This window comes from Lissotriton helveticus, chromosome 1_1 (genome assembly GCF_964261635.1).
Source record: "Lissotriton helveticus chromosome 1_1, aLisHel1.1, whole genome shotgun sequence".
NCBI lineage: Eukaryota > Metazoa > Chordata > Amphibia > Caudata > Salamandridae > Lissotriton > Lissotriton helveticus.
Genome location: NC_136057.1, coordinates 1,833,424,788 through 1,833,449,543, shown reverse-complemented (window position 1 = coordinate 1,833,449,543; position 24,756 = coordinate 1,833,424,788). Strand labels below are relative to the sequence as shown.

Below are 24,756 nucleotides of genomic sequence, written 5' to 3'. Positions count from 1 at the left end.
GTAGGACCCCATGGGTGGGTAAAGGCAGAAAATTGTTTCCAGGGGACTGCATTGTCATTACCTTCGAAGATCCCCGGGTAGCAGAGTACATCTGCTCCTGGGATCAAACAAACGTAAATGGGGGAATTGGCATCAAACCACTGTCCTTTTTTTACCCTGCAAGACAACCTAATAGTAACAACTTTTTTGAGGACCTCGCTTTCCCCTGGGTAGAACCACCCCCTCGTCAGGCCGCATTCTACGATCCTAGACAATATGGGGCCCCCCGTCATCGTGAGTATGACAATCCCTGGCAGCTAGCAGGACCACGTCTCCAGGGAGGAAATTGGGAACAATGGGGATCACATCCGCAGAGGACGGTCCACAGAGAACCGCCCCGGTGGGACCCTTGGCATAACATCCCGCTGACCAATAGATTCAGCGTAGTAGAAATGGTTGATTGACCATCAACGGACGTGGACCACATTGATCCCAATCTATCACACTCCCCGCCCATAACAAAAAATACCATGCCGAATACAGAGTCAGTAAATGTAAAAAACGACCCATCTCCCATACCCCTCCTTTTTTGGAACGTGGCGGGTCTACGCCCAAAGATCGAGGATGGGACGGCTTCGAACTTTCTAGAACAAGGGGAAATAATTTGCCTTCAAGAGACTTGGTCCACAATAGAGCTACATCTCCTGGGCTACAAAACTTATTTCTCCCCAGCCACCCGCAGCACAATAGGTAGGCCCAAGGGAGGGTTAATAACGTATATTGCAAACACACTTAACCATCTAAAAGTGTCCAATATCTTCACTGACCCTAATTGCCAGATCCTCTCCCTGTCTCTCGCAAACAAGGACACTATCCTCCTAGTAAATTTTTATAATAATCTAGAGGAGGACGAATTTCTGACCCTTGTCAGCAACATTCAGGTGAGAATAAGATGTCTCTATCAGTTGAAGGACTGCCCCGGAACGATTCACCTCCTATGGGGAGGGGATTTCAACCTCCACTCATGCCCTGTAGCTAATTCCCAACGCTGTGGATTTGTGGATGAACACGAGGCTCCATTAGCCCATTTTATCCATAACAAATCGGGGAATACAATGAACAACTAGTTATCCGATTTGGATCTGGTTATTGCTAACTGCCCAAATCTGGGAAAAAACCTCTTCCACCCGACCTACGTGGGCAGAGGTCACCAAACGACAGTTGACTACATTTTCCTGTCCCCGGGACTGCTACCGATAGCTAAAGCCTTTCAGGTTATTCCCACCCCATTGAGCGATCATTCTGCGCTGAAATTGGACCTCCACCTAACTGAGCATAAACCCCAAAACACCGAAATAGCTAACACTCTCGCCCAAAACAGGTTAGAACTGGGGAAAAAGAATGGCTACTCAATAAAATGGGAAAAAATTAACCCCAACGGAATCATAAAAAAATTGGTGGACCGGGCGTACCCAAATATAATTAAATGTTTGGACCTTTCGGCCACCAACAAAGAGGTTCTGAACAACTTTACAGAAATCCTAGAGATAACCAAGGGACTGCTCACGGCTAAACCTTCAACCAAACACGGCACCGAGAAAGGGTGGTTTAACCACAATTGCACCAGAGCTCTATCGGAATTAAAATCTGCCTTACACAATAAACCGAGAGATGTGGGCCAGATCCAATTTCTTAGACGCCAATATACTCGAGAACGCAAGCTAAGAACCCAAGAACTGAAAGAGAAACTCTGGGAAGATCTACACAAGAGCGCACTCTCCAAAAAAAAATGAGGCCTTTTGGCGAACGGTTAGAGCCCCCTATCTCACAGATAATAACTCTCCTAGGATTGAGGTGGCCATAGATGAGGATACTTGGGTGGCCCACTTCAGAAAGATCTTTAAAGCCGAAGTGAGCACAGATGGGATAACGAATTCCCTTACAAAGGTAAAATACCCAATTCTGTTATCTTTCGACATCCCTGATATATTACTGGCCTTGGAAAAAAGCAAGACTGGGAAAGCCCCAGCCCCTGATGGCGTCCCAGTGGACCTCTTTAAATCCAACTTGGACCTTTGGGCGCCCATTCTCACAAGAGTGTGCACGGCCGCGGCCAGTGAGGGAGTGCTAGACTCTTGGACTAAGTCTATCATGGTCCCCATCTTTAAGAAAGGGGACCGCCAGGATGTGAAGTGCTATCGCCCCATCTCACTGTTGGACTCGCTTGGCAAAGTGGTGGGGAGAGTCATCCTAGAGAGACTTCAGCAGTGGGGCGAGGAAAGAGGCATTATATCCGATCTCCAGTTTGGTTTTCGAGAAGGCTTTGGGACGGTAGAGCAGGCCCTCAACCTTAGCCTGATAATGGGTAAATACATGCAGGCAAAGAAGAATAAGGTGTATATGGTCTATGTGGATCTGTCCGCTGCGTTTGATTGCGTTTCGCATTCAAAACTGTGGACAGTTCTAAGCCAAATGGAAGTGGATCCCCCCCTATTGGACTTCCTGAGAGAGTTCTACTCTGGAGCCTCTGCAAGAGTTCGCTTTGGGAGGAAGGGCGAGCTGACGGCATCGTTTGGAGTGGAGCGTGGGGTCAGGCAGGGTTGCGTCCTGGCCCCCTTCCTCTTCTCACTCTATACCAACGGCTTAGAGGAGGGCATGCTGAGGGGGCCCAGGACCTCCCACGTGTAGAGCAGCGCTTGATTCCAGCCCTGCTCTACGCGGACGATGCAGTCATCCTCGCGCGAGCTCCCTGAATAGATACACAACCTTTATGAGTCATCTGGGCCTAAAAGTGAACGTAAAAAAACGTTTGTCATGATTTCTGGGGGCGTGAAAAAAGGCGTAAAAGAGATATATCTCGACAATCAGAAACTCAAGACCACCTCCCAATATCCATACCTTGGGATCATGATAGATGATAGGTTGACATGGAAACCAGCAGTGGAGACAAGATGCCATTTGTTCAAAAGATCGATAGCGGCCCTAAAGAGTTTTTCACAGAGGTTGGGGAGGAGGGCTCCAGTGGAGTTACTGAAAATTTATAACGCCAAGTGCCAGGCCATTGCTCTTTACGGAGCAGGAGTGTGGGGTCATATGGACATTAGAGCCCTTCAGGTAATAGAAAACACCTTTTTAAGATTTCTTCTAACCACACCAAAAGGCACGTCGACCTATGCCTCCCATATGGAATTGGGAATTCCCTACTTAGAGGACTTAATCAAAATTCAACCATTGATGTTGTGGCGGCGCATTTGGTCATCTGATAAAAATGCGCTAACTCAGTCAATTGTCGCTGACACAATGTCGCTTGATCAGTCCTCAAAGGTAAAGTGGCTCAGCTATATTAGAAATTTCCTTAAAGACCTCGGCCTTGAGAATTACTACCTGCAACCAGAGTCTGTAACTGGCATGTCGAAGAAGGGCCTGAAACAACAAGCCCTTCATCACTTAGAAATATTGAGACTGACATCTGAGGCACCAAAACCATCAGTTATCCATGCGAACTTGGTGCAGACAACCTGTGGTATTCAACCGTATCTAACCTTGCAGATTAAAACATACGAGAGAATGCTGATGACCAGACTTAGACTGGATACATTTTTTAGATTGGTCGCCTTCCCTCTGAATAAAGGCTGGGATCTAAGTTTGCCCCCTTGTCCCTGCGATGGGAAATCTCCCCAGACTAATATACATGTGATCATGTTCTGTAAGTTTTACCATCCACACAGAAAAATATGGTTACTCCCCACATTTAGACGTTGGGGCCTTAGACAATGCCGACCAGCATTCTTTCGATTGCTAACGTTAGAATCTGAAGATGTTTGTTATGCTGTCCTCAATTTTCTAAAATGCATTATGAAACACAGAAAAAATCTGTAAAACATCTTTCTGCAAATGTAACAATGATGAAATTTTACTATTTTAATATTTTTTGTATATTTTCTCATCGCATATTCTTCTTGTATGTAATTCTTTGGAATTTATAATTTGAATTTCTGTATTTGACGTAAATTGTATCGATTGCTCTTTTATGGTTTTTCTTGTGAAAAACCGAATAAAGATATTATTATTATTATTATAACAGTGACTAGAGTTATTACGCGGATTACAGAATCTCATGTATTGATAATAGTATTAATGGGATTGCCCCCTTAAAACGCCTGACCACTCGTATTTCTAAGAAAGTGGCAGACGATTATGTAAATGTAATTACAATACAATAATACATTGTGCCTGGAGCTATCACTCCTTGACTGTCGGACATGGGAAACACCCCTTATTGATATCACGCCGGCCCAGCCTGAGCAACACGAATTTGAGCAGCTCCCAAAAGGACCTGCCTAACTGTCTGTGGTGAAAAAGTCCCGTGACACATTCGAAGTCCAACCATCACTAGTTCTAAGCGACCGGGGATCCCATTACACACTGCCCCTCTCTCACATCTAAGAAAGAAAGGCGGGTGGCGGTCTCGGAAAACTACTACTATCAGCCGAGATACCACACAATATATGAACTAACTCAGTACCAGTGAGCGATACACATCCTCTCTGTAGGAGGACTGGTGGACTGCTTGGATTAGGACATGTGCAGACTTCATAGCCAATCAGCGCTTAGAAAATCGGACGAAGCGCAAGGATTGGCGGAGGTGGGTCAGTGCTCCAATGATAAGCCTCCTCACATATTAACAGCACAGCACGCCTACTGCCGATGACTCCCAGAATAGTGTTAGCTGGTTGGTTGTTTTGATCCCGGAAGTGCTAAAAATACGGACAACTAACTTCCTTTGAAACATGAAAAACGGACGGAGATTAGGCTGATTTTACAGATATATTTGTAAGTAGGGGTAACGTGTAACCTATTTGCAGTAGGGAGTGGGCAGTTGCAGAGGTTCGTATATGTTAAAGTTTCCGTAAGGCAATAAAGACGTTCACAGTGTACAACTTCGTTCTTTGGGGAAGTTTATTGGAAAATGAACTAAATTGAGTTGCCTGGGCATCGTTCGTTGTAACACATTCTAGATAGAAATGAGAATTGTGAGCAGGATAGTGAAGCAAAAATACGCAGTTTTACAGAGGAAGTAGGATCAGCATTTCAAAAAAATGTACAAGAAATGTTATCTTCAGTGGGCAAGCTTAATTCTCATTAAAGAATGTAGATTTTTACATATATATTTACATACATTCCGTAAAATGAAATATTGTCTGGTTGTTGATTTGGGGTAGGTTACTAAACGCCCATGCCTATTCAGTAAGAGACAGTTGATACATGACAACATTTGGGAACATATACTTAAATGACAAATATTATGTTTCCTATGTACGATGAATCGTTATCCCTAGCCATTAATTGATTGTTGACTGGGAAAGTTTGCAGTGAAAGCCAGTAAGTGCTATACTAATGGTAGTTACATTATACTGTTGCCATGCATAGCTGCCAAGGTTTCAGATTGCTATGTGTGATGTTTTCATAATTTCAGTGTAGTTATGAGTGACATTTCACAACTATGAGGGACACTTTTTCGCACGCAAAATCAAGCAATGAAGACGAGGGAAACATATACATTTCATAAATTACACCCATTTGAGCAAGGAAACTCCAAGAAGATCTTAAAACTGCTCAAAAGCACCAGAAACGATCTCTCTGTCCACGTGGGACTGGCCCAATAGGAAGGATGTGTGAGGGACCAACATAAACAAGTTACTCAGGGAGACATGTTGGCGGCCGAAGTGTCACACAGTCTCAGGTGACTCGCACGTGCACAGGCTGTCGAGCACCATTTTGCATTATCCTCACAGGCTGAGGCCGGTGCAGTAATCTCCCATACAACGTAGCCGACAGCTTAAGACCAAAAAAAACAGTAAAGGAGGGGACAGAAACACACACCTGGTCACTGCCCGGGCCATGGCCGGTAGCTAGTTGACTTTTCGCTATTCTCATTCTTTTAGCACTAAAGTTACTGAGAAGTGACTTTGCATAACATATTGCCCAGTTTTGAACATGCTGTAGATTACAGGCTCTTCATTAAGACACCCCATGCCATTCACTGCAAATTATGTATGTACCTTTATAGAAAAAAACCGAGAACGGAGAGGCGAGGGAGGCAATGGGAGTAGGGAGAGGGGTGCGAGATAAGGTTGACAAAAGGAGGAGAGAGGGAAATAGATAGAAAAAAGAAGGGGCATAGGTGAGATTGGAGGTGAGAGAGGGACAAAAGCAGAAACGGAAGGGGAGTAGCAAAGGGAGGGTATGACAGGTAAGTAGAAATAGAGGCAAAAGGAGGATTTGTGATAGGGAGGTAGAAAAGGAGGAGGAAGAGGTTGAGAAAGAAAAGAACTGAGACAGAAGAGAGGTTCGAAAAGAGATGGAATAGGGTTGTGAGAGGCGAGAGGAAGACAGAGACAATAGGAAGGTAAGAAATATGGGAGAGGAAGGAGGAAATGGGAGGCACTGAAGCGAAGCGATCCAAGTGACTGAGAGGAAAGAAGAAAGGCAGAAGAGACAGGAAGAAGATGGAAGGTAGGAATGATCAAGAGAAGATGAAAGAAGAGGGAAAACGAGAGAAAGGGAACGTGAGAGAGTAAAGGGAGGAACATGGGGCGTATAATGAGTAGAGGAGGGTGGGAGGTGAAACTGCAGAGGAAGGCGATAACAATGGGACAGAGGAAGGAAAGGATGGAGAAAGAGGAGGGAGAGAAGGTATCAAGAGTTTCCTGGCCTGTAACTACAACAGAAGGATGGATAAGGTCTGTTCTCTTTTGGACAACAGCTTAGGGGCTTGCTTTATAGGTAGGCGGCAATCAAATTGTCACAAATTGATGAGGATCTTTCAATTAAACAGCAGGTCAGTGCAGTGACCTCGGCCTGCTTCCTGAAACTGTGTTGGATAAAATAGATTAGAAAGTTCATCAGATGAGAGGCCCTGGTCCAAGTAATTATGGCCTTGATTATGTCAAGAATTGGCTACGTAAGCTCTCTCTAGCTGGACCTCACGAAATCCCTTTTGCTCAAACTTCAGCTAATTCAGAATCAGGCCACCATGCTGATAATAATTCACCTTCCCAGAGGGGGCTCCATCTCGCGGGTGACCAAGGAACTTCACTGGTTGCCTATCGCGCTGAGAGCCAGGTTCAAGGTATGCTGTATGACGTTTAAGGCGTTGCATATGAGCTGCCCAGCCTTTGTGAAAGCTTGGATCATAAAATACTGTCCAACAAGATAACTTAGATCCAGCTCCCTCCACTACCCGCTTACCCCCAACTATAAAAAACACAGGATGGGAGGTTGCAGGTTCTCTGTCACGGCCCGTCGAGATTGGAATTCTCTCCCCCTGATCTAACCGCTTTCAAGAAACATCTTAAAACCTGGCTCTTGCACAACTATTTGTGCCTTAGAGTCCTGTCATACATGTTCCTCTAGCGCTGGTAGACTCCTGTCTGAGTAGCCATGCGCTATACAAGATCCTTTCCTTCAATAATTCATAGAGAAACACTTTACATTAGAAAGCGATATGGTCAATAGTTCTCCTTGTGACACTTTTAAGTGTGTCACCAGTTATTGTATGATGTCAGTCCATGCTGCTGTAATTGAATCAATTAAAATATTTTTTTTAATGATGTATGTGTTATTTCTGTACACCCATTTATTGTATGCTGCTGTGATTGATCCAGTGGATGTTTTTTGATATCTGTATTACTACTGTATTCTTTTTTGGCTGTTTTTATTGATCTCTATTATTATTGTATTCATTTATGGCTGTTCAAGCTGAATAAAGATGTATTGAATGAATGGATAGATTAATGAGTCAAACTAGCAATGTGGTACCTCGACAAATCTTCACCCTCTGTAACTGTAGAACTCCAAAGGGTTAAAGTAAACCTGGGATGTAAAAACAATTTATCTGAAAAAATGTATACAGCAAATAAAATTAACGCATGAATGTCCCTCTTCTAGTTGCGTCTATGTCTTCTTATGGCCATTCGGATCAGAGCTTTTTAAACTATTAGTTTTCAGCTGTAGTGAGCTTAAACATTGTTTTTTTTGTTTGTTTGATAGGTTTAAACTGGGACATGTAGAATCATCAGAAATCCTGTGAGTTACTGTTAATCAGTCTTTAAGTCGAGAGGGTCATTTATTAGCAGTGTAGAAGCGGATCATATGTACTACCAGTAGTCTAAACAGATTTAATACTAAGCATGCAAGGAGGGCAGTTGGTCCAGTATTAACAGCCCTTTTTAGTAAGTTAACTGTGTTGCTTTTATACTGAGCAGCTACATTTCACAACATCAGATATCGTGGACGTAGCAATTGTGTTCTTACAACTTTTTAATTTATGTCTTTCAGCTCCACAACATTTAATTGTTTTGGAGTGGTGGTTAATAGTAACGTTGACTGTAGCAGGCTAATCTATTTTAAGGTACTACAATCAGTGGTGTAAAGCACATGCGAATACCATAAAAAAACTAAAGTAGAATCACGTTTTTAATACTTCTTCCCAATTCGATGGTTGTAATTGTCAAAATTTGTGATCAAAGCATGTGAAACTATAGCTATAAGTAGGCGCCTGTGAGGCTTGTGGTGTACTACATGGTATGGTTGTGCGACCTTACAATGTAATACACTCACAAAACCATCTTGGGTCCAGTCAGACTTGTTAGTAAAACTTTAAGCTCAACCATGGTTAGCTGTGGCTTCGAACAGCAAGGCTTAAAAAAAAGGAACAAGTGTAAAACATTTAATAGGACCAAACGGCAAAATAAGAATGTCACGCAACACCAACTTCTAGTCGGGATCAGCCCAGTACAGTCAGACTTGTTTGTAAAACTTCTAGCTCATCCATGGGTAGCTGTGGCTTTGAACATCAAGGTTTAAACATACAAACTAGTGTAAAGCATTTATAAGCATAAAACAACAACATTTTAAAGTCAAGCTACACCAATTTTTTAAAATAGATTATATTTTTATGAATTTTTAGACACCAAGATGAGCATAATGCACCTGAGGGTTCTAGAGACATAGATTTCTAAATTAGACGTAAACCTAAACTTTTTAGTCCCAAGGGCAAACAAGCATTGGTAACCCTAAAGTTTGGAACCTTATGAAAAGTTTGAACGAGTTGTGTTTGGCTACTCTGGCCCGAGTAGGGATGCAAATTCCTTCAGGAAGAAGGTTGGGGGTGGGGGTAATAAGGAGTATTTGGACAGTTACCTGGTCAACAAAGCAGTCTCAAGTCCAGTTCCACACTTTACATCAAGACTGCCATAGATTTCATTAGAGTGGTCCTGATGCGTGGAATGCAGGATGCTGAAAGATGCTTTGGGTGCTGTGTAGTTGATGTTGATGTCTCCTTGGGGTTATTTCTCTGTCCATGGATAAGGTGGGTGACTTTGGCCACTGGAGTCAAAGTCCTTCGAAGTCCTCTTTGAGCCAGTAGAAGGCCAACTCAAATGTATCCATAGGATAACAGTGATGTATATTAATCACAAAAGAGAACAAGCACTGGCGTTGCCAATAGGTCTCGCAGTAGGAAAGTTGGAGCTATTGGTTTTGTAAATGACAAAGCCCTTTATGTTTTTAAAATGAAAATAAAAATAAAAGGCATTGTTATTTGCAATTGTAATAGCTCCAAATGTCATTTTTCTGTATACATCGACCAATAATGTATGTAAACGCCAAACAATATAAATAAAGTTAAAATATATATATATATATATATATATATATATATATATATATATATATATATATATATATAAATTCTTGCCAAATGATTACAATTATTATTCTGAAAAATCGCATAAATTTAAATGTGTTGCACCAGTTCACTACCGTGTAAAACATCACTCTTAGCAAATCCCACCAGAAACCGACTAACTGCTAACAAGTTAACCATTTAAAGCATGGCAATATTATAGTAATCCTCAACTAATCGTTGTCTTATGGCTCTTCAATTTCTTAACCTACCAGCCACGGTGACTCGTGCAATGTGTTGCACCAGTTCACTACCGTGTAAAACATCACTCTTAGCAAATCCCACCAGAAACCGACTAACTGCTAACAAGTTAACCATTTAAAGCATGGCAATATTATAGTAATCCTCAACTAATCGTTGTCTTATGGCTCTTCAATTTCTTAACCTACCAGCCACGGTGACTCGTGCTTCGGTAGACTATCAGAACACCTCTAGCCCAGTAAGTATCCTTTTAAAATACCGTAAGATTAAGTACGGGCTACTTGGGTGCCTTGTTTCCCGCTAGTTGCTATCATGTCACGTTGGTTGTCTGTATGGCGCTTAACAGGCCACCCCTAAAGCACTACACAGAGATAGGAGAGACAATGAGGCGACATATGAGGGAAAGGGATTATGGAGGACGCGGCGCGCGGCAGGGTGGGAAGGAGAGGCAAAAGAAGAGGTGGGGGCAGGATGAGAAGGAAAGTGGCGAGCAAGATGAGGTAAAAAGGTACAAGGAATAGGACGCAGTTAGTCAGTGCCCATCACCTGCGCAGCTTGAAAACAAGACTTTCTATGGAGACCGGTTATCTGCAGCCACGATCTCCGACATACAAGACCGGCCACAGAGTTCGAAGGAGTATGTACACACAATGCTTACAAATTCACAACATACTGCGGGAACTTTCCATTGACTTTACTTCACACAGATTATTTCTGTTACATGTGTTGCGATTCAGTCCGACATTTCCTGTTCAGCAGCAGCTTATCCCCCTGCCCGACCCACCCACACACACACACACACACACACACACACACACACTCACTCCTCAGTCAGTCTGAGTGACCATAGGTGTCTGGCACTGGTGCGAGTGTGTTCAGCTAGATCTGGCCACACTGGTGTAGGACAGCGCTCCGGGGAGGAAGGAGAGCATGCTAATTAATCACGTGTTGTGCAGGCACTGGGGGCTGGGAAGACAAACCGGTCTAGAGCAGTGTTTCTTAACACAGGGGCAGAGGGAGGCACAAGGGCACACATGGGGGTCTGCAAATTAATTATATAAACAAGCATGGCCGCTAAAGTGAAAGCGGACGCTGCTGCAAATTAATTAAACAATAAAAAAGCGTGGCCACTTAACTGAAAGCGGACCGTGAAGCATGCAAATTAGTTAAGTAAAGAAGCGCGCCGCTAAAGTGAAAGCGGACACCGCAGCAAATAAAACAAGTTCTGCGACTATACAAAAAATTCAGCAAAACAAAAAAAAAAAAATGAATGGGGTCGGTTTGAAAAAACGTTGAAAGATTTTATGAAGCAGTGTATGGCATAGTTACTAGGTGATGTCAGTTCCCGAACAGTTACGAAGCATTGACATAGCAAACAGGGATCGGTTTAATGTGCTAATGCAGACCGTTACCACATTCGAGCAAAACACGCAGGAACAGAGGCGTAGACAGAGAGGGCTTTAGTTATAAAGTAGTTCGTCATGCACTTCCATGCAAGTGCCTAATACAAGTGAAAACAACACGTACCTGATAATGCAGAGCGGCGGCCGGGAAACTGAAAGTACGGCCGGCCTGCGGCCGGCCATGATTCAATTAGGGGAGGAGAAGCCGCAGAGCGCACGCTGGGCGAAGCCCTTTGATGTGCTCTGCGGCCGTGAATGCGCGTGCTTGTTTTGTCACGTGATTCACGTGAACTCTAAGAAAACCGCAGCGCAAGAAGCCCTTGGTTTGACGAGGATTTCGAGCACTTGAATTCTCGATCCCTCAATGCGCTTGCGTGCATTGTAGGTCACGAGACCTAAAAAAGGGAAGAAGCACACAGGAGATCCTATTTATATGAAAATATATTGTATTTTATATGTCAGAAATCAATTCAAGGGGATACATCAAATAGTGAATAGTAAGCAAAATGTCATAAACAGATGTATAAACAAATCAACAAATCAGTTCATAACAGGACATCCGCTCCTAAACATAAAAACGAGCAACTAAGTCCATTAATGTACAAAAGTTACTCTTAAGAACATAAATTGCTTGGGAGATGATGATAAAAGTCGACGTTTCGGTCTTTGTTGCAGTTGTCTATGAGACCATCATCAGGACAATTGTGTATTGCAGAGAAAGCCCCCTGTATAGATACAATGTGATAGTATCGACAATAAGTTTCTTGTATCCATTAAACATGATGATATATTAAACATATAGATATTTCAAAAAGGATAACCGTGTGCGAAACACCAAAGTGGTGTTATTTAACAATCTTCAAAACATAACGTCAATTTTACCCAGTGCAAAAGACTCTTAATACATCAAATGATAAGCAAGTTGTTGCTGGGCATTCTTTAAGGTATGGCATCAATTTTTTAAGTGACTAGGCAACCCAGATCAGTATCACCACCAGCTCCCATTATACTACTTGGAAAAAACAAACTTACTTAGAAAGATTTGATGGAGGTGGAATTGCTAAGTTCATATAGCTAATGGGTGGAAGTGAATAACCGCAGAGATCTGCCGGATAAAAAGCAAAATATTGTATAAAATTATATCGTACAAATGTCAACCGACTCATTATCAGGTTAGGAGACATCGTACCTGCAGAGTTCTTAAAAACAGTGTTGATTAAATCAAGCCAGCAATCCGACACCAATGAAGGAGAGCTCTTCAAATGGAAAGTAGTCCGTGACACTTAGAACAAATTAAAACAGTGACTAAAGATTTCTTTTGTCAATTGAGAAAAAAGTCAAGATACGACTGGAGCAAGACTACCAAGTTATATTAAATACAACCGCGAGTCTAGAGTGACATACAAAATAGTCGTCGTGGCATTGCTCCTGCATAGGAGATATTTATAACAAGGCTCAACTTACTATGCAGAGGGCTAATAAGGGAAACATGCTTGCTATTGAAAAAGGACTCCAATGCATGTTTGAAACATAGCGCATGCAAGAAAACCGCGTTCTACAAAGAGCAATTATAGTCTTGTTAAATCATACCACTATTCAAGGTGCTTAGGGATGATTACTGGTCAGCCGATAAACACAGGTCACATTTATGAAAACCCGTTCATTCAACTCGTTGGTTTTTTTAAAAAGCACAGTGACAAAAACCAAAGCGGCCTATATTTTGATGGTTTTGAGCTGGCGAAGAACAGTTGTAAGCAGCATGTTAACAGCCGGTCAGGTGTCACGGGCATGGTATCTATATAGAGATAACACATAATCATTGCCGAAGCTGATAATGTCAACCGTACGGCACAAGAAACATATTATTCAACTGTATCGGGATGTTAACAAAACAGATATCCTCTATGTTTTGACCGACAAATTCAATATATGAATTAATTACATAAGCGTCATGCACCTCGCAATCCGAAAGGCAAGATAATGGTGAAGTCATGGAGGGGCTGGAAGCGTGTAGATTACTTACATTAACGGCTTCCGCAGCACACCGATAGCGATCCAGCAACCAAAAAGTATTTTTCGGGATGTGGAAAGCGACGGCGGCTGTATCTTTTAAGGACCCTGACTCGGAAGTAAAACAAATCTTAACAAAGTCAAAGACGGACTGAAAGAGCACTGTCTATGGTTAGTGTTTGGCCATGTTTGTCAAATGATCTAATCAACATTGTGGCGGCCATCTTGGAAGGTCAAGGGTAATAGTAGATGGGTATATTAGGCGATGGTGGTGATAACAGCCGTAATGTAAGGTAGCTAAGTCACTTAGCACCCCGAATTACATATTTTATGAAAAAGTAGCTGTGGGCATATATGATTTTAACATAAAACATCTGAGAAAATTGATAAGATAACCAATGGATTCATACAATCAGGTGGTTCTGTCATATACTTGTAAACATAAAAATGTCTCGAAATGAAATGTCCATTGATGCCAAATTGTTATCTTAAACAATACATAACTGCAACTACCGAAAAAGAACAGTTACAAACCCATAAATAGAGTCATTCATTAACCCCTTGCATGCTCATGACGGAACGGTTCCGTCATCAGCGTCGGTGCTCCGGTGCTGATGACGGAACATTTCCGTCATGAGCCAATACGGTTTTAAACCCTTCAGCACTGCAGCGAAATTCGCGCAGCACTGAAGGGGTTAATGTAGTAACATTGGTAGACGAACAGCATGCATTATTCAAAACATAACTATTTTTAGCTGATTTGTCATAAAAATCAATTTACCAACATATCGATATTCAAACAACTTGGTACATGAATTTATTCCTACACGGGAATTTTCAAAAGAAGTAAACATTCGAGATGAAATGAGTGTGCAGCTTATTTCTCTTAAAGCTCTAATACTACAGCTGGTAAGACGCAACTTCAGTCTCCAGGTTTTAAGGTACATTTTAAGTCAGGCTGTCGGTCAAAACATGAGCATATCTGTTTTGTTAACATCCCGATACAGTTGAATAATATGTTTCTTGTGCCGTATGGTTGACATTATCAGCTTCGGCAATGATTATGTGCTGGCTTGATTTAATCAACACTGTTTTCATGAACCCTGCAGGTACGATGTCTCCTGACCTGATAATGAGTCGGTTGACATTTGTACGATATAATTTTATACAATATTTTGCTTTTTATCCGACAGATCTCTGCGGTTATTCACTTCCACCCATTAGCTATATGAACTTAGCAATTCCACCTCCAGCAAATCTTTCTAAGTAAGTTTGTTTTTTCCAAATAGTATAATGGGAGCTGGTGGTGATACTGATCTGGGTTGCCTAGTCACTTAAAAAATTGATGCCATACCTTAAAGAATGAACAGCAACAACTTGCTTATCATTTGATGTATTAAGAGTCTTTTGCGCCAGGTAAAATTGACGTTATGTTTTGAAGATTGTTAAATAACACCACTTTGGTGTTTCGCACACCGTTATCCTTTTTGAAATATCTATATGTTTAAGATATCATCATGTTTAATTTATACAAGAAACTAATTGTCGATACTATCACATTGTATCTAGACAGGGGGCTTTCTCTGCAATACACAATTGTCCTGATGATGGTCTCATAGACAACTGCAACAAAGACCGAAACGTCGACTTTTATCATCATCTCCCAAGCAATTTATGTTCTTAAGAGTAACTTTTGTACATTAATGGACTTAGTTGCTCGTTTTTATGTTTAGGAGCTGATGTCCTGTTATGAACTAATTTGTTGATTTGTTTATACATCTGTTTATGACATTTTGCTTACTATTCACTATTTGATGTATCCCCTTGAATTGATTTCTGACATATAACATACAATATATTTTCATATAAATAGAATCTCCCGTGTGCTTCTTCCCTTTTTTTTTGTGTGATTAATATATATCACTATTATCCTATGGATACATTTGAGTTGGATTGCTGACAACGAACTCCAAGACTCACGCTAGCAAATAAATTGAATCAATATACAAATAAAATCCCTTGTAGTCAATCTTTACCCTGTACGGAATAGCAGACTGACCCTTGGAGTCACAACTTCTGTCTGGGGTTCAGGAGAAACTTTTCCTCAAGCCAGGTGACACAGGCACAGTTCTTTGCTAACCCAAACCGCAGCAGGTGCAATCCAGCGGTTGGTGCAGCCTTTCTTGCCAAGCCCCAGGGGCAGCAGAGCAGTCCTTTTTACATCCTCTTTCCAGTCCAGATGTGATTTGAGGTTCAGGGTGGCATATTACTGCCCAGAAAGTGCCCTGGGGGATGATGCAGTCACTATCCAATGGCCTACCAGGATCCCACCTGCCCTGTGATTCTTTCCAGCTATGTATGACATGTAGTAATCCCAGATGTCACTATTCTGCCGACTCTCAAGATGACTGAACCCTCCCTTGGATGTTAGGAGCGTGGTAGCCCACCCTAGAGGTTTGGCTACCTGTGGGCTGCACACCCACATGCAAACCGGTTTTGCCACTGGTTTTCCCCTTTCTGTTCCCGTTGTCTGCCTGTCTACCTGAACAAAGGGGGAGCTCCTCTCGAGTGCGGTTGCCCACAAGACAGCTTCTCCTTTGAAGTTTGCCTTTTGGGCCAACACCTCGTGTGGCTTCCGGAGTTGGGGAGGTAACACCTTCCTCTGCAGCAGGCCTCTATTGTCCCTGAGCCTGGGAGTCATTCAAACTACTCTCTGGGAGGGCAGAAGGCAGCAACAGTGAAGGCCACCAGATAAACTGGGCAGCAGAGTGGCAACTTTCTAAAAGATGCCTTTCCCCAAAAGTGACATTAAATTAGACTTGGGCATCAAGTTGGGTTTCATGCAATTATTAATTTGATACCTTGAAGTTCCCACTTTAGCAGTCCTATTCACAAGTTAGCCGGACTGAGAGGTCAGCCAGTATCTCTGTACTAGCCAATGAGGCTGCTAACTTTACTACAGCAAAAATGGCAATTTGGGAGTTATTGCAGTTAGAACACGTTAAAGTATATGTCCTTGATAATATACAGCTCCCTGCCTTAGGGCTCGATAGGTCTTCCTTAATGGAGACTCACATATATTGTAAAGGGAAGAAAGGGGTGGGGGCTTTGCCATTGGTTTAAATTACAAATTCGAACTAGCAGTTTTAAAACTGCTCTTGCAGGCTGCAGTGGCATGCTGGGAACCCTTTTGACTTTGCCACATCCAGGGTGGCAAAATCTGTCCTGCAGTCATGGGCGGACACTAACTTACATGCTCTGGATACCATATACTGGAACTTATAGGTAAGTCAGCTTATGCCAATTGGGGGTTTCTAATTCAACATACATTTTGTAATGATTAGAACACTGACACTGGGATCTGGTTAAAAGGTCAGAGTGAGCTTTCAGAGCCGAAAAGCCTGCTTCAGTATAAAACTTTGGGGGTGATCATACAAAAAGAGGCCTTTCTTTACAGCGCTTCCAAACAAAAAATTGTTCATTAACTTAAAACAATTGAACATGCAAGTCAAATTGGAAGCTAGGCAGCAATCTTTCATTTGTGACCCAGCAGAATTGTAATTGTAGTCTTATTTAACAATCAAACCTGAAAACATTAACAAACGATGGAAACCGTTGGTTCTGACGGTGCTATCTTCCTAATCTGCAATTTATGGGATCATGATGCAGTACTAAAAAGGAAAATCGCTGTAATTTAGGTATGAAGACAGTTGTGTGTGTGTGTGTATAGTGTCTTTGTCCAAATTACTTATTGCCAATGTGTATTTTAAATAACATGTGGGCCATCAGAGAAGCAGCAATGGCTCATGTATCCTATAACTATCTGCCATAAAATTAGGCCAGATTGGTGCGTCTTCTAATTCTAATGTCATAATTAATTCTGTTTGTGATATTCTGTTATTGGTATGGAGGTAATGCAGAGTGATAGACACTAAATCAAGGATTATTGGGAGAATGAAGTCAAGTAACGATATGGGATTGTGCCAGTTTGTGCAAATTATGAATTTGTAAATTATGTTTTGAATCGTTAAAAATGTGGTAGCGTTTTTGTAATTGTGTAAGAAAGTAGGTAGCAGCCTTGTGCTATGCTTTCGATACATAAGCATTTGTTTTTTTAAATTCTTTTTATTGTAATAAAACACCAGCAGATAGACACAGTACAGAGGTTCATTCAAAGTTGCAAATTCTACATCAGGGTGTCACAGGATAATCAATACATACAAGTGAATAGGTACTTCACGGGGAGGGGGGGGGTCTTCTAGAACGGCATTTCTGGGTGGCATACAAATTTCTCCTCTATGGCTATTCCAGGGCCCCCAGACCAGTGACCACTTTCGAGGGCATCCCCTCGCAAGGTATGTTGTTTTCTCCCTAAACATACACCAATCTAAATTGTTTTCCCACGCTTCCAGGGTGGGAGGTTGCTCTGCTCCCCACAATTGGGCTATATTCCTTTTGGCTAACATGGACCCCAGAGTGGCCCATTGCGTCTGTGAGGTGTTTCAGTGGGCTCCCAAATATTCAAGAGGCACCTCCTGGCCTCTGGTGTCAGGGAGACCCCCAATACCTTATGTAGTGTGTCATGTATTTTGGGCCTGTAAGTGGTAAAGTGTGAGCACTCCCAGATGATATGCATAAAGGTACATGCGAGACCACATTGTTGTTTGCATAGCCCCGTGTCCGACAATCCCATGCGTACCTGTCGGGGTCCCATAATGTAAATCCTATGTAGAATCTTAAGCTGGACTAATTTCAGGCGAGCTGGGATGGCAACTTGCCTTGGGGCTGACACTGAAGTCTGCCAATCTTCGTCATCCATCTTTACCCCATTTTGTACCCATTTGTCCCTCAACGCCTCAAGGGGATCTGCTTTGTGATTAATTCTTTTTTTATATATTAAGGAGATCGTTTTTTTCGGGAAGGTGGCCATCGAGTATTCTATCCTCCAAAGATGAAGCCTCTAGGGGCTCCACCCCCCGGGCAATGTTGAAAGAAGCGAGTGCCGGACTTGCACATAGCAGAAGTATTCAGCATTTGTTAGTTCATATTCCTCCTGCATTTCCTCTAAGGATTTAATCCTCCCCTTCCCCATGATATCCCTGACAGTGGAGATACCTATAAGGTCCCACTTGTCGAAACCTTTTGTCCTCCAGAGCTTACCGAGTATATCGGAGTCCCAGAGCGGGGTGGCCATGGTCAATTTGTCTCTCCAACCCAGGGAACCCGTGGCGTTGTGCCAAATCTGAACTGCATGTTTTGTTGGCCCTGTTAATGCCAGTTTCTTCAGTCGGTAATACAGGGCCCTGCTATACCTACCCCCGGGGAGAAGCCACCTATCCATGGCATATCCGGGGTCATCGACTCGACCATATGTACCGTGGTTAATCTCGGCCAGCTGAGAGGCCCAATAGTATCTTCGATATCCGGGAGACTAATACCCCCATCATACCAACTAAGTGTTAGTTTATTCAGAGCTATTCGGGCCTGCCATCCCCTAGTAGACTCTGCTCAATCTCACGGAAATAGCCAGCTGGCAAAACATCCAAGGTATTCTGCAAGGCATAGAGAAAACGAGGCAGAGCCATAATTTTAAAGAGGGATGCCCTACCTAGCAACGAAAGAGGAAGCTTCCTCCAGTTGGCGATATCACTCTTGAGCCTTTGCGAGGGGGTGTTGGCGGGGGGGAGATTCCAGGCATACCTAACCGAGGGATCCAGAGAGATGAAGACTCCCAGATACCTGAACCCTTCCGTGTTGACCTGTATAGGGCAGTTTCATGGAGGGATAGGGGGGTCTCCCCTCCAAACAAACAGTAAGGATTTCTCCCAATTGATCGAGAATATTTGCCAAAAGAGGCCAGGACATTGAGGACCACAATAAGAGATCTACGGGGGGAGGTCAGGTAAGGCATAATATCATCTGCATAGAGAGATATGCGATCCTCCCATCCGTGGGACCACCGCATGCCCCTGAACATTGGTTCCCAACGTATCCAGGCAAGAGGCTCCAGCGCCAGAGAAAAGAGAAGGTGGGACAGCGGGCAACCCTGACTGGTGCCCCGACCAAGCAAGAACGGAGTAGAGACTCTGTTGTTTACCACTACTTGGGCGAGTGGTTCCGAGTACAATAGCCGCACCCACCTGATGAATTCGGGACCAAACCCAAATTTGGCCAGAACAGCCCACAGATAAAGCCATTCAATCGTGTCGAAGGCCATTGTTGCGTCAAGCGATGCCGTTATGGCTGGCTCCCGCCGAGTGTGGACTCTGTCTATCACCCCGTGCAGTCTATGCAAGTTAAGGGCTGTATTCCTGTGGGGCATAAAGCCCGATTGATCGGGGTGCACCAGGTTGCTGATCACTTTCACCAGTCTATTTGCTAGGAGCGTGGCTAGGATCTTCGGTTCAGCATTCAAGAGAGAGATAGGTCCGTACGAGGTACAGTGTGTTTTAGTCTTGCCTTCCTTATGAATCAAGACCACAGTAGCAACTCTCTGTTCCCTGGGTAATATCCCTTTGTCTCTAGATTCCACAAACATAGCTTTCAGATAAGGTGCTAGTTTGTCCGGTTTGAGTTTGTAGAGTTCGATAGGAAGCCCATTGGGGCCTAGCGCCGTACCAGAATTTAATGAACAGATTGCTTGGGCAATCTCGTCCGCTGCTAGTGGGCTATCCATATAATCACGATCTTCAGGGGAAAGACATGGGAGTTGAATGTCACGGAGTAATACCTGTGAGTCAGTTTCTGAGTGAGGGGAGACCGATGTGTAAACTGTCTGAAAGTGGTCTGCAAACGTATCCACTATGTCCTGCGGTTCGTAAGCGATACCTCTCCTCCTGTTAGGAGCTCCGGGACAAGACGGCTTGCCCATTCTCTCTTGTCCAGCCATGCAATAAGCTTCCCAGCCTTCTCTCCTAGGTCATAGAGCCTGCGCTGTTGTTCCCTATTAAGAGCCTTAGCCCTATCAGTGACCAGCTCCTTGTAGTCCTGTTGTTTCAGGCTCAACAAATGAAGTTTGGCCTGCGTTGCCCCAGATTCCAACTCTCCCTCCAACCTACTGATTTCAGTCTCCAGCTTCACCACCTCCCTCTGCTTCTCCCTTTTAGAGCCTGCTATCAAAGACAGAGCCTGACCCCTGACAACAGTTTTGAAGACCTCCCACAGGGACTGGGAAGAGGATACCGACCCCACATTATCGGTGAAGTGGTCATCTAACGTTGCAATGAGGTGTTTGTGAATTTTGGGATTACGCAGATACCAAGGATTGATGGGGACCACCCTCCCTGCAGTGCACTGAGTTACAACTATGTGGACCCACAGCGGAGAGTAATCTGAGATGCCTCTGGCTAAGTGGGTGACGTCTGTTATGTAGTATGTTTGTGCGGCGGGGACTAGACAGTAGTCCAGTCGCGAGAGACTGTGGTGTGCCCCGAGTGGAATGTATACTGCTTTTGATCCGGGTGAAGCAACCTCCAACTATCAACCAGGCCCATTGCATCCACGAAATCCGGTAGCCATCGCTCCACCCGGTCTCCCGTGGGGGATGTCTGTCCACCATACCTGAGACGACTGCGTTAAATTCGCCTCCCAGGATTAAAAGTCCCTCATGGACAGTGAGTAGGACTGCCCCCAAATCGGCAAATGTCGTACCTTGTAGCCCTGGAGGAACATAGATAGATAGGAATGTTATGTGTCGACCTTCCCACATGCCCGTAACTCCAGTGTATCTGCCTCTCCCGTCCTCCCACGTGGAAGTCACAGCCAATGGAAACGCGAGCATTTGTTGTTTTGATTGAAAAACAATTAGGTTTAGGGTGACAGCGGAGATGTGAGCATCTCCCTGCTCGGTGAGAGCATTTCTGACATCTGTGATGGCATTCTTGTTTATATAAGAGCTGATACTTTCTTTTACGCAGACAATGTTACTTGTGCTCACGCATATTTTGAAAGACTGCCACCTTCTGTAAGAGGATCTGCATGTAAATGTTCAGGCAATGTTTGCATGTGCAGTATTGCCCATTTAGGTGGAAGAGGTTAGTACGCGTTTGGGGACCGGACCTGTATCATTGTCTGTTTCCTACTTTGTGTATCTAATACTTTAATAATAATATATTTTTTTTAAATGCTTAAAATGTTTCTGCCTAAGCCAAATCCAGTAGCAAACTGGAAAAAACGTTTTCCTTCTGCTTCACATAACTGCATCTCAGGCTTGGGTACAGACGTAACAACTACCCTCTCTCCTAAATCACTTCCTGTTTTAGGGGGCTAGGATAGAAAGGTGCACTGTAAGAGTACAGGGGGGCTGCATTAGACAAAACGAAGAGCGAAATGATCCATAAGCTGCTTTTAGGATCACTTGTGGATGTTAAAATAAAGATGAAAACAAAGACAATACAAATGGACTGAAATGTACTTTGTTTGGTGCACCTCCTTTTGTTGAAATTTGGTCCACAGGAAGGTATTTGTATGCATGTTTTATTTACTCTTTCATACCCGCTCTTGGTAGTACCTTGCACGGTGTTAGATGAATGGAGAGTGTACGTGCACATGGTACACTTGGCGAGGAAAACTACCCAGAACAGAGTTTACAAAAAATATGGGCATTAATACGGAACTAATGAAGGGCCTACCGTCCGGTCTATGACGAAAGAGGGTCTTTAATAAAATACTTTGGAGAGCTGATAGGAAAGAAATGGAAGACATGAACTAGTGTGAATTTGGACAGATGCCTAGATTAAGTGCCCATGTCAGTCATAGTGTGCACATCCACATAATTTGATTTCAGAGGGTTTTAAGGTCTGCATGTTGATAAATTATTTATATTCTAGGAACAAGGTGTATAATCTGTAATCAGTGCTTTATCTGTGTTGCCAGTTCTGAGTTTCATCACTTTTCTGTGTGCTTTTCCTCTCTTATTTGCAGACAAGATGCCACCTTCCCAAGACGATGAATATGTTCCAACAGGGCCAAGATGCAAACGGCGGAGATCATCTGATTCAGGGTGCTTCTCTTGGAAGATCCTGCCAGTGCTTTCAGAGGAGGAATGCCAAGGTGTGGAGCTTCTCCCAGCCTATGCAGCTCCAATTCTTTGCAAGAAAGAAACCTCCCGCCTGGTAAAGGAGGTGTCAGCCATCCATCCACTGCCTGGACTTCAACACCTAAAGAGGGTGCGTGCTTGTAAAGAGGAGCCTCGCCAACATGATCTAGAAATATTAATATGCCTTGCAAGCCCCTTGCAGAAAGACGAAAGTGCTCTGCTCTTGCCTGAACTTCTTCCTAATATTAAAGTGGATTGCTGTAGTCTTGGTGAGCCCTTTGTTGTGCATGTGCCTGCCAGGCCTCCACTGACTAGGCCTCAGTTTAGAGAATCCACTTCTCACTGGCCTACATCTTTTCATGAAAATAAGCATGTGACCAAGGCCCTTGATGGACAGCTATTCTCCCGAGAGGAGAAAAGCAGGATGCAGAAGTACATGGAGCAGGCCATACAGGCCGCAAGAAGCGGGGCAGCAATAGGTATGAAGGCAGTGGGGGCCGTTGTTGTCAACTCGAGCACTGGGGAAGTGATTGCTGTGGGACATGACTGTAGACAAGGGTGTAACCCCCTGTTGCATGCGTCCATAGTGGGAATTGATTTGGTGTCTCATGCACAAGGTGGAGGGGTGTACAGCTATGATGTTTACCCAGATTGTAAATTCTCTATATCACCTAATGACAATGAATGCACAAAGATAGAGCCAGTAAATTCTCCCAATGGTCTCCAGCACACTTCAGAGGGGCTTCCTTATATATGCACAGGCTTTGATTTGTATGTTACCCGGGAGCCATGTACCATGTGTGCTATGGCGCTACTACATTCAAGGATCCAGCGGGTCTTTTATGGTGCTCCATCACCCGATGGAGCTCTTGGATCAAAGTATCGAATCCATTCCAGGAAGGACTTGAACCATCACTTTGATGTTTTCCGAGGGATCCTGGAAGACCAGTGCAGAGAGCTTGGAAATGATTGTCAGCTGGTTTCATAACGTCTGCCTGGGCTGAGGTGACACAATAAGCAAATTCTTCCGGTGTTCCACTGGCCAATGCTTGGATATCACCATCCTTTCTCTTGGATGAGATGACAGAGAAATTAAATCTAACTTTGAATTGACATTAAGACATAACAAGGATTTAACTCTTACCTGGAACTTGAATAATGGGGAGAGTCCTAGAGCAGGCACCTCGTACTACATCTTGAGATTCCTAAGCAAGAAACGATATCACAGAATTTTACCATTCACCTTGTACGATAGCTTCATTAATGATCTTGAGGCTAAGCTTGGAATGGATCCGCAACCAAGACTTAAATCCTGTCCACGCTTTAAACCCTTCCATGCTGCCACGATTCTGCTCCTGTGCTGAAGATTTCAGCGCAGGTGCGGTCATGACGGCCCCCAGCCGTCATCAGCACACGAGCACTGTAGTGCATGACGGCTGGGGGCCGTCATCAGCATGCAAGGGGTTAAATTGTGTTGTTGCTTTCTGCAGTATGAGTAACAATGTTCACATTACCTCACCCTTCCACTTGATAAGGAATTACAAGACAGATCCCACAACTTCTACTCGAGAAGCTGGTGAAAGCATTACAGGATTTCTCCCGTGAGAACAAGTGCAGAAGATCTTGCTTTACTTCATTGGGAAGAGCTATAGGCAAGAAATCAAAGTTCCTCCTGTACAGCAAACTGGGATCTGCAACCAAATCCGTTAGCTCCCTTAGGATATCCCACTGTTCTTTATTCCCACATCGCACATGGACTGTGACTCACTTCTTTTTTTGAAGCCCTGTTGTGCAGTAAATCTTTCTACAAACACAGTTTGGGTCACTTATTTATTTATTTACACAATGTTCTTGGCTGCGCGCAGTCCGATATAGATGTTGGAGTCTAGTGTTTTACTTCATACGGAATATTGCAAGGATTCTTTCATGGGGCAGACTGTGCTGCTGCGCTGTACCACACTTATGTCAGTGCAATAGACTGCACTAAGAACCTGGGTTAGTGAACTGCTGTAGAATATTCACACACCACTAGAACAGCATATAGAAGGATACTGGGTCTACAAAGTACACTAGAAGTTGAATCCGTGAGATGCAATGTAGAAGGAGCTTGGCTGAAGTAGTGTATACATGAAAATTAAGGGGGACTGTACGAGGAGACTTGGTGCATTCATTGGTGGTTATACATATCAGTAATGGAAGGGGGCTGCAGCTAGAGATTGGGTGCAGTATTATGCACGCCTGTGAAGAATGTTTGCAATAGAGTATAGACACTAGTGGGGGGATGGTGGTACTGGCAGTGGGGTGTGGGGGTTTAGCAGGAGACTCGGCACAGTAGAATATCTACACTACTGGGGGATGGCAGTTATATAGAAGAAGAC

At 43.5% G+C, this 24,756-nt stretch overlaps 1 protein-coding gene across 2 annotated transcripts in view; it reads left to right on the top strand.

Annotated features, from left to right (window-relative positions):
• ADAT3 (adenosine deaminase tRNA specific 3) overlaps window positions 1–24,193 on the top strand; it is a 41,279-nt gene extending 17,086 nt beyond the window's left edge. The window contains exons 1-2 of one of the 2 annotated variants that reach the window (XM_078641179.1): window positions 4,746–4,812; window positions 22,264–24,193. In XM_078641179.1, coding sequence (XP_078497305.1) covers window positions 22,269–23,366 — 1,098 coding nt within the window. In that variant the 5' untranslated portion in view covers window positions 4,746–4,812; window positions 22,264–22,268 and the 3' untranslated portion in view covers window positions 23,367–24,193. Of the gene's footprint in view, window positions 1–4,745; window positions 4,813–22,263 lie in introns of those variants that run through there. The other variant, XM_078641176.1, reaches the window with a different exon arrangement.
• Window positions 24,194–24,756: the final 563 nt, after the last annotated feature.